This window comes from Polyodon spathula, chromosome 25 (assembly GCF_017654505.1).
Source record: "Polyodon spathula isolate WHYD16114869_AA chromosome 25, ASM1765450v1, whole genome shotgun sequence".
Classification (NCBI taxonomy): Eukaryota; Metazoa; Chordata; class Actinopteri; order Acipenseriformes; family Polyodontidae; genus Polyodon; species Polyodon spathula.
Genome location: NC_054558.1, coordinates 21,051,186 through 21,062,037, shown reverse-complemented (window position 1 = coordinate 21,062,037; position 10,852 = coordinate 21,051,186). Strand labels below are relative to the sequence as shown.

General features: G+C 40.4%; 1 protein-coding gene across 1 annotated transcript; it reads left to right on the top strand.

The window, feature by feature from the left end:
• Window positions 1–1,749: 1,749 nt before the first annotated feature.
• Window positions 1,750–10,798, top strand: LOC121300154 (leucine-rich repeat-containing protein 74B-like). The gene is made up of 13 exons (XM_041228600.1): window positions 1,750–1,826; window positions 1,959–2,173; window positions 2,979–3,168; window positions 3,700–3,842; window positions 4,104–4,236; window positions 4,811–5,017; window positions 6,151–6,260; window positions 6,578–6,693; window positions 7,238–7,316; window positions 7,639–7,734; window positions 7,910–8,026; window positions 8,746–8,877; window positions 9,726–10,798. The coding sequence occupies exons 2-13, from the start codon at window positions 1,997–1,999 to the stop codon at window positions 9,726–9,728; spliced, it is 1,503 nt and encodes a 500-aa protein (XP_041084534.1). The 5' UTR covers window positions 1,750–1,826; window positions 1,959–1,996; the 3' UTR covers window positions 9,729–10,798.
• The last annotated feature ends 54 nt before the right edge of the window (window positions 10,799–10,852 follow it).

Sequence of the window (10,852 nt, the reverse complement as noted above, 5' to 3'; positions counted from 1 at the left end):
AAGATTGGAAATCTTTTTACAGATGTACTTTTAGTTACCTTTACTTGTATTTGTCTTGTCCTCGAACGCCTTTCTGAATCCTTGAGACTAGAAAATATGAGTATGAATGCATGGGGATGTGTGAAATAATAAACTACTTCAAACATTTACTCACACAGTAGCAATCTAACATTATAACCAACTCTACAGCACCTGTGCTTTACCTCTTGTCTATACATTGGGAGAGGAGGTGGGGGGGTATTTGTGTTCCTCATGCTGCAGCTGCTATAAAGAGCCTACTCCTTGTGTCTTTGCTGTGTATTTTACCAACCTTGAACATGTGCCATTATATGTATATTTCAAATATTTTGCATTTTACTTAATAAAACATCTCTCTGTCTAAAAACCCTGATCAACGTTTTCTTGGCAAGGGTGGTTAATTAGTTGGGTTTTTTTGGAGAGCCCTGAGTAAGTGTCTTTTTAAGTGTTTTGCCAGTGTTCTTTGGTTCTGTTTATTTGTCTTTGTGCGAATCAGAGAAGGAACTAGTACAGACGTTTTGAAAAGTAAAAAAAAAAAAAAAAAAAAAAAAAAAAAAAAAAAGGCAATTACTATCTATCACAGTAGATTTTCCCTACCTTTGAAAAACAGAATGTTAAAGTGAAATGTACGGTTCCCCAAATGTCTTCTGAACCTTACATCCACATTGAAAATAAAGAAATAGCTCCTGCAAATCATTATAAAAAATACATTAGGAATGGTGTAGGTCTGCATACCATCTACTTTAATTTCATTTTTAACAAGACCAGAGCTGGTCTGGGAAAAGTGAGAGGCATCCTAGTTTTGAAACACTAACAGTTGATTTTTCCCTGTAAGAATTATTTGGCTCACACTGCTACACGCACCTCCCCTAGACTTGCAGTTCCTCACTCCACATAGAAAACAAGAAAGGCCAATGATTCCATGACAATAGACTGGCTTTACACTACCACAAGCATATAGGGGGCTAAACAAACAGACAGTAAGCTTTCAAAGAAAGGCGTCTGCCCTCAAGGGTATTCACATATTAGTGTTCATGGATGTGAATCTACGAAATACATTTTTTTCCCCGGATTATGGTATTTTTTGTTGTTGTACACTAGTATTTCTGCTGCAGCTTTATACAGTACAACTAGACAGAAGCATCGGGTGACCAGACCTTCAAAGCGCAAAACCGGGACGCATTGTTAAATAATTGATAAAGACTTATTCAACCATTTAAATGTAGGCTGTTTAATGGTTATTTATTTATTCACTGCAGGTGCTATAAACTACGCTATACAGTGAGCAGTTCTTTACGTTGTTTTGACAAAAGTTATTGTTCACACGAAGTGGCTGAAAACCGGGATTTTGAGAAAAATGTCGGGACACCTGGAACGTTTAATGAAAAATGGGTCACCTTACACAGAAGCAGGTCAATCACTTTGTATACAGAGTACATGCATTACTCCTGTGAGTATAAATCTATAAACTTATCAAAAGAAATCAACACGCCTACATTTAACAAAAACACAAAGTCCCGGGAGCCCAACTGCAGCGTTACCACAGCGCCATGGCAACCTGTCAACTGCATGATTCATCCGAACTTGAACATCGCCATTGCGCAACCCTCCACTTGAGATTGGAGGCCTTTCGGTTAATTGCGCCGCATTCTGCTCTGCTATTCGTCAGGAACCGTGCCAATCACACCTCAACAGAGGTTCCACCCCAATGTTAAGGTAGGTTGACATGTTTGAGAGCTGGCTTTTAACTTCTGCTGAGATTTTCGTTGTGTGAAGTTGCTAGGCACCTGCAGCTTGTGTTTCTAACTGTAAGTATTCAGTTACTTATCATTACTGACAGCGAGTGTGTTTTTGTCCTTTAATTGAGTAGTTATTTATATAGTGTTTGTAGGGCTGTTATTATCCCACAGGTTTGATAACTATTTGTTATTTGTTATCAGCTTTACTCAGTAAGCTCTTCAGAGTCTTTCTGGACACCATGGTTATCAGTAAGAAGCAGCTGAAAGAATCTGCATTGCCCCCTGTGCAGGAGGCGAGAGACGCAGAGCTGGAGCAGGAGAGTTCACAGGGGGGGAGCCACCAGCTGGGAGGAATAGCCAGCAGACCAGCCAGCAGACCCCGGAAAGCTTTTAGCCGAGGGAGCACGGATACCAAGGTGGGTCCTGTAAATGGGTTTCCCCTCCAAACTGCTCAGCTGCTTTGTAAATGGGTGAAAGAGTTTAGTGTAGTTTTCAAAATGTGTTAAACCCCACACTTAAACACATATTTAGTAAAGATTATGCATGCTAAGAGATTATGCGTATGCAGGATAAGAGATTATGCTTATGCAGGATAAGAGATTATGCATATGCATGCTAAGAGATTAAGAGATTATGTTTATGCATGCTAAGAGATTAAGAGATTATGTTTATGCATGCTAAGAGATTATGCTGATTTATTAATGACATGCTGATATTTGTTAAGAAACTTGGTGTCCGTCTACTGCAGGGGTATCCAAAGCTGTCTCTGCCAGTCCTGGTCTTTCTTTCAACCCTGTTCTAAACTGTTTCACTGAACCAATTATCCAGACCCTGAAGTAGTTCATTATATCATTTTACCTCATAAACCTAGAGTAGAATGGCCCAACAGGACCAATGTATCCCCCTGGTCTACTGTGAAATTAGAATATTTTTAATTGTTTTTCTTAGTTAATAATGCAAAGTGTTTACAGCAGTCTTTAATTAACTTTTTTTTTTTAATTAGAAAAACAACATGTTAATTTTACAACCAGACAACTAAATAATCTACTTCACTGTCTCTCAATGACTCTCAAACATTCAAAGCCAGAACCTTCAAAATTTGGCCAATGCTTATTTCTAGCATAACGTTCCTAAGAAATATTAAGGAGCTTCCCAGAAGTGAACGTACAGTTATTGCTGCAGGCTTCCAACCAGCCTTGCTAACACCCGTCTTTTCTTTAGACGGTTTCCAGACCTGACAAAGCCCATTCGCCAACAGAGAGGGCGTCAGCAGGTCCGAAAGAAGAGGCAGAGGAGGACTCTCCTGCAGAGCGGGAAGGGGAAGACCCCCAGGGGGCCGATTTGAGAGAGAGCTCCGAGGAGGAAACTACAAACCAGGAAGAAGAATGGGACACCGACCTGGAAATAGATGGTACGAGAATCACAGCAGACTTGTTTTACTTTGTTTACATTTGTTTGTATGAGATATTTTTATAAATAGTAAATAAAAAAAAACATTTTTGAGAGTACAAAATCTATGGGGAGACATCAGGGCAATACTGTAATCACCCCAAACATTTAAAATGAGACACTTTCTTATTGCCATAGCAACTGCTTCAGGTTTGTGGGCTGGTTAAGGTGAACTCCATGAGCAATTTACATCGCAATGCATTCTGGTAAATGTAGTCCTGCCTAGAAAGAGACCAGTGGAAGGTACCTCAGGTAAAAGGCACCAGAATGAATGGTCATGTGAGCTGAAAAGCCTGAACTGTCCCAAACTGTCCCAGTGAACACAGAGCCACATGGTCACCCTAAGTTTACCTGGAGAGAATGCCAGGGGCTGCACTTTGGGGTGCTCAGGGGCACACGTGTCCAGCGGGCAGGCTTATGAGGATACAACGGTATGGGTGATTAACGCATCATGATGTTTGAATCAAACCTTTTTTTTGTATGTCTGCTCAAGATGCAAAGCAGCCCTACTCTGCCACGGAAAAGACGCTATATGAAGAAGCCTGCAAAATCTTTGGCGTGGTCCCAGCATCATACTTCCTGCGCCACATGCATGACCAAGAGCTCAGCCTGGTGCATCATGGGCTGGGACCACAGGTGCAGTCACATGTTTCAGTGTAACCCTTTCACTACTTCCTGTAATCGTGTTCTTAAGATTCGACAGCAGTAGTTCAGGACTGCAAGGGTTAATGAGCTGTAACTTATCGAAGCTGCTGTGCTCGTTTGTAACGTTGCCCCCACTGCATTGCAAGCTTCTCTTTCAATGTGCTGGTGTGGGTTAAGCCCTCTCTGCACCAAATGCATTAAAAAAGCTGTTAAATGGTAACGTTTTTTTCTGTTGTGCTTTTCCCATTCCAGGGTGCCAAAGCTCTTTCAGTCCCCTTGGTAACCAATACCTCCATTCTGAACTTGAATCTGAGTGATAATTGGCTTGAAGGGGGAGGTGGAGTGGCCATTGCAGAGATGCTGAAAGAAAACTGCTACATCACACGTTTGTTTACCAGGCTCTTTTTTTTTTTTCATAATTTAAAAAAAAAAGAAAGAATTGTTAGATAATGCTCCAGTTCATGTAGAAAGGAATCAGAGATTGGGGTCCCTGTGTTTTATTTTGAAGCATTTGTTTTGCATCTGTGCTGTGTTCATTATTAAAATATATACATGTATGTTACTAAAATACATTCCCCACCAAAGCTTTCAATATTACATTAGAGTTTTAGGTCTCACAAAAAAATTAATTTCTGTGACTTACATCCATTGTCTACATGTAAAAATACACACAGTATATCCTAAGACGTGTCAATACCTCATGGTAAAGAATATTGTAACTCACAGAAATGTAAGTGCACCTTATGGAAAGACAGAGGAACAGGTTTTTCCAAATATCCCCTACTTATGTAATAACTGTGTTGGTCCCAAACCAACGTTTTGATGAGAATCTTTCTCTGCGTCTTCGATGGTTTGCAGTTCCAATGTCAGCCTCAAGGGGGCAGTACAACAGTGCAACCTTTTCACTCCTGGTCATTTTCTAAACGCTAACTCTCCAATACGCTTTATGCAATTTGCAGGAATCGACTTGTCAGACAACAAGCTGGGATTAGTAGGTGCCCAGGCTATTTCTGCCATGCTGAAGGAGAACGTTACCCTGGTGGATATTAACCTATGTGGGAATGAGTTGGATGACCATGCTGCCACACCCCTGGCTGAGGCTTTCATGAGCAACAACAAAGTGCAGTCCATGGACTTGAGCCACAACCTGATGGGAGAGGGAGCAGGTACAGCTGAGCAGCGCCTTCTCTACTTTGTCTGGAAGGGTAGACTGCTTTTATATGTTAGCGATTTGAAAACGCTGTTAATGGTTAATCACTGAAACATTCAACAACTACGAAATGATTAGAAGGAAAAAAGAAGATACAGAATTTTTAGAATAGAATGGAACTGCGTTGAATATAAATGGCATAGCTTTGTTATTTAATTGAATGGATGTAACTTCTACACATCTACATCAATCATCAGAATGTGAACGATGGCGTGTAACTGCTGAGGTGTAAAGCAACACACAGAGAGGCAGGAATTTAATAGAATTTTCAGCCATGTAAATGAACTGCGGTTTATATTATACAAGCTTTCTTAAATGGCTTTTCCAAGTATGGACACTTCAGATCCTACTGGATATGTGCTGCAAGTCATAAGTTTATTTTAACCAAACTGTGGCTCAGCCATTTACATTTAAGAGTCAGACCCAAGCATGTGTTCAGGTAATTGACAAATTGCAACCCAATTATGTGAAAAGCAATACAATGCTATAAACTGTGCACAAGTGCATTTAATGATTGATGGATGAACATGTATACATATCTAATCATTCAGTTCTGTACCAGCGCCTGGTGAATGGTGTGTTGCATGGCGTGGTTTGTGTCTTATTCTTTTGCGTGTCATCTTTTTAACGTCATGTATCCTTTCTGTGCGACTGCACATTGCATTAATGCACAGTGGGGCAGGAGAACCTATGCAATCGGCAAGCTTTGCCCTCTGTCTAAATGAAGTCATTATGACTGGCTGGCTGACTTTTTCAAATGAAAGATAAACTAAAGAAAAAAAACAGTCGTACATTGAGTCATATAAACAAAGCATGAGTAACAATACACAAGGACCTGGTCTAGACCGACTGCAGCTTTGTGAATAGAGGGCAAGTTATCATTAAACACGTCTACAATTGAAGGGATTGCTGTACCTTTTCAAAATTCAACAAAAAGCAAATCAAGTTTGGTAAAGCAAACTGAAAGCACGGTAAAGCATGAACACACACAATGAAGCATAGAGAGGTATGGTAGAGATTGCTCACGAAAACCATCAGAACCTGTGCTAAATACACAGCACGGTATTAACAGGTCTGTTCTGTTTACAGGGGATGTCTTGGGCAATGCCATTGCTGAAAACACTGGGATGAAGGAGCTCAACCTGAGCTGGAACTGCTTTCGTGAAATGGGATCCATACCTATAGCAAAAGGCCTTGGGGTAACACTGCTTAAACCAAATAGTTTTTCATCCCCTGTAATTCACTCTCACACCCACTCTGTTGTGTGAAAATGTGCTCTAACTGCAAGAACTTGGCTTCACATGAAGAAACCTGTTTTTTTGCATGTCCATGACTAATCCGTGAAGGGAGGAAGTGAGTATGCACAGCTATGAAACCTGTTGTGGTACGGACATGCCATGACAGCTCCCTTTCATGACACAGGGGGACGCACACTCTCTCCTCTCCGTTACCTACAGTTGCTTCCTGCCAAGATTAATTGCCTTGTGACGCATGCCTTTTTTTTTTTTTGGACTAGGCAAACATATTCCTTCGAGCGGTGGATTTGTCATACAATGGGTTTGGAAAGACTGGAGCAGCTACCCTGGGAGAAGCTCTGAAAGTGAACAACGTGCTTGAGCATCTCAACATCAGGTAACTCCTGCAGCCTGACCCTCAGACTGCACTAAACTGTGCTAAAAGCATAGCAACATGTAGCATGGTAGACTTAAAAATGAGTCTGCAAATTGACCAGGATAAACTATCTAAAATCATTGTGGGTTTAGTTTATTCTAACTCCCTGCCGTGATCGGTTGTACGATGACCAGGCAGACGAACACAGGAGTTGTGCAATAAATTTGGTTCTGCATTGGCTGGTGTACTTTTGTTTTTCAAACAACAACACAAGATAAACAAATGTGCTGGCTGTTGGTTCAGGAGTTTCACAAACTCTAACCCAGGCAGTGACCAGGATAAAGTGCACACAAACATCCACTCTCCTGCTGTCCTAGGCTGATGTGGGTATCTCCCAGACAGCACCTCCTTTATACACACGGCCAGTCTAAATGGGCATTTGTCCACTTTAGTCTTTTTAGGTTTCTTTTGGCCCTCAAAAGGACCAACGTTAAGAGTGTCCTTCCTGCTCACTGTTTCTGAAACAAAGGTTTTTATTGGAGTCTCTAATTTTTTAATTCAACAGTAACAACAGGATTCCACCAGAGGGAGCTGTGAGGTTTGCCATGGGCCTTAAAGAAAATAAGACCTTAAAGACTTTGAATGTAAGCAGTTGTTGGTTTTTGAATGCCTGTATGTTACTGTGGCTTAAAAAAGGATATACAACCGCTATGCATTTCAGAATATGAATGTAATCAAAGACATGTTGATAAACTATATATCACTGTTCTATTTCAGTGATTTATACTAATGAAAACAAATTGAAAAACACCATCAATAGACTGTCTTAGGCAGGGGTCTACCTAGTACGGGTTTGACTGAACAAAGAAATCCATGACTTCAGATCATCACACTGTTTTATTTAAGTTTTCTTGTTTTTTGGTTTTTGTTTTACTAACTGTCTTATTTTCCTTTATATTCTTCCAGCTCTCTCGAAATCCAATGCAGAGCGCAGGTTGTTATGGGATAATAAAATCCATGCAAGGAAACCCAGAGTCTGCCATTGAGTTTTTGGATTTCTCTGTAAGTAGTATTCTATTGAAATATAATGCATGCACGAGAAGCAGCCGCTGCTACCTCTCAGATATATAGTCAGAATCATAGTACAGCAACCTTAGATTAGGTTGTCTCTCACAGAATCAGCTTTACTCAGTATGTTTCCCACGCAGGATACCTGTTTAACTAACCCTATTTTCAGGACATCACGGTGAACAAGGACTTTGATGACTTGCACACCTCAGTCAAAGAGATGTTCCCTGATCTGAAGGTTATGCACGGGGGCAACGCAGACACGCTCAGAAAAAACAAAGCCAAAGTAAGTGGTCTGATTGGATGCTTCCAAGTCCCGCCCCACAAAAAGCGTAGTCGTTGGTACCACACTGGTCCTGTGAAAGCATTTCTCTACTCTGGATGACGTTAGGGTTTCTTTTGCACTGCTGTTCCTCCATTACCTAAAACACGTGCTACATTGTGGGGAAATGTTTTGAATGGTCTTACTACAAGTTATAACCCTACTGGGTGAGTAGACACACGTCAGTCCTGAGAGCCATCGTCCGCAGAAGACAAAGTGCTCTGTACACACATCATGTATTGCATAGCAATCAATACAGAATGCAGGTTCAAAGCTGTGCTTGGCATATTCTAAGCCCTGCCACTAGATGGCATTATCTCACAAATTAATAATAATAATAATAATAATAATAATAATAAATAATAATAATAATAATAATAATAATAATAATAATAATAAACAGTATTTCTTTTAGACAGATACTTAGAAGATATTTAGTTTCCTAAAGTGAATCGCCTACTGCTTATGATACAAGAAAAAGTGTAGCAAAGCATTGTAAAAGCATGATAAACCACTGGCTATCCATGATAAAAATAATACAAAAATACATGCGTAAGCATGTGAAAAGCATGTTAAACTATGATACACCGTTACAATGGCATCTGCAAATAATACTGTGTTTATGACCAAAGGCTAATATTCGATCCTTTTGACTTTCTTTCACTTTGCACTCCACCACACAGCTGTCAGACCCCTTATACATGCTGAAGCAGCACATGAAGGAGAACAGCTTGAATCTGGTGGACTTCTTTGAACGTGTGGAGGAGGACAAGATCTCACGAGTCAATCGGAGCGAGTTTGAGCAAGGACTCCTGGTCAGTGAATCAGACTTGTTGTGTACCGTTATCGGATGAGACTGTGTGCTCACGGGCACTGTGAGTGCAGATCAGTGGTTTCCTCACTCAAAGTGCAAGCTACTTGCAAACCAGCTGGGCAATGCATTTCTCAACACTGACTCTGGAGTGTTTGCCAGGAGAAGAAAAAAACAATGTCACATGACAGTGTATCCAGATAATGCTCCCCCCTGCAACAGTGCTGCTTTTCTGTTCCACTCATTTCAATCAGAGTGGCAGCATTGTTGCAGGAGGGAACGTGAACTGGATGCACAGCGATGTTTAGAAGAGTAAAATTGAAAAAAAAAGTATTGCGTCTTGTAGCTAATTAGGGGACTGGGTTAGGGTTAGGGTATACAGCGGTACGTATATTGCATTCCATTCGAACAGCTGAGAAACGGTTGACTGCTTCTCGCAGACAAGCTTGTGTTCAGTTGTATTGCCATTGCTAAAGGGTGCTGGAATCCCTTTATCCAAGGGGGAGCTGCAGCGGCTAATGGATACCCTCGACAAAGACAAGAGTGGCGAGATCGATTTCAGGTACAGTGATTACAAGTTGAGGTACATCATTATACTGTGGTGTAGAAATAAAGACCTCAGAATCAGAGCACCCCGACATGCCCACGAAGCGCACTGCCGTGTACAGTCACAGTATTACATATCAAAGCTGATAGAAAGACATGTGCCAACTGAGAGAGTAGATGTGCATGGTGTTCAAAATGCATGGCATTATTTTGGTATGTTTATATGATTTTAAGTGTGATAAGTGAGAAATTTGCCATGAAGAAGTTGATACTGTATTTATATTTTTTTGCTTTTTTTTTTTCCAGTGAACTTAACAAATTACTGATGAGTGATTAACAATACACAGCGTGGCCGGCTCCTCTCTAGACAGGACTGAAGACTTGCCCGCACATTTTGCATGAAGATTAACACTGCTGGACACCTGCTGGCACTGCAGAGATCAAATCACGCTGCCTCTCGTTAATGCATGGTCTTCATCTCGTTTTCTGTGTCTGCTGGCTTCGTCAGCCAGGAATGTGCACTGCTAAAGTGTCATTGCTATATTGACCCTTCAGATTGCTAACAACATGCCCTGGTGTGTGTGTGTTATATATATATAATTTCACCCTACAGTGCTTAGCTACACAAAGCCATGTGATTAATCTTGCATGCTGTGTTATTCACTGCTTGTCTCAGGTTATGGGATGTGGTGTGTGAATCACACTAATAATTTATAGGAATGTGGATGCTCTTGTAAAATCAACAGGTTTGTTGAGTAGCTGGTAATAGTTGTGTCATGCTGTGCCTGTCTCTGGGATTCCCAGATTGCTGAAATCCTGGGGTTATCCCACAATTCGTGAGTCCAGGAACACAGCGATTGGAAGGAAATTTGTCTCCTGTTAGTCCATTAATCGGATCAGCACTGACCAGCTCACAGCTCCAGATATGAATCTGTTATTGTAATTTTTTCCTTGTTACTGTGAATAGAAAGTTATTTGTGTTGTCCTGGGTAAATATGAGACCTCAAACAACTGGTTAAAAATATTCCAGCTTGTCTCATGTTTACTGTGTATGACACCTATCAAAATTGTAGATAAATCTGTTTTAATTAATTAAGAGTACAAAGTTGTAGCTGGTTTTAAGAAAGTGGAACAGTTCTACATTATAAACTTCAGTTATTTAGAATCAATATATTGATGTATACCCTTTGTAGATTGATTATGGATAAAATGTTAGTTGTTAACAATACCCAATAAAATCTAAACTGTCACCCTAGGTTTCTGTGTGTGTCAGTGTGTGTGTGGCTCTTTGAAAGGGTTTTAACACAGAATTATTTATGAATGATGCACTTTTCCTGTGTAATACTAGTAACTGACTGTAAATTAAATAATAAAATGATCCCACCCTGTAACTATCCAGTCCTTATTGACGTAGTGCATTAACAGTGTTTTTA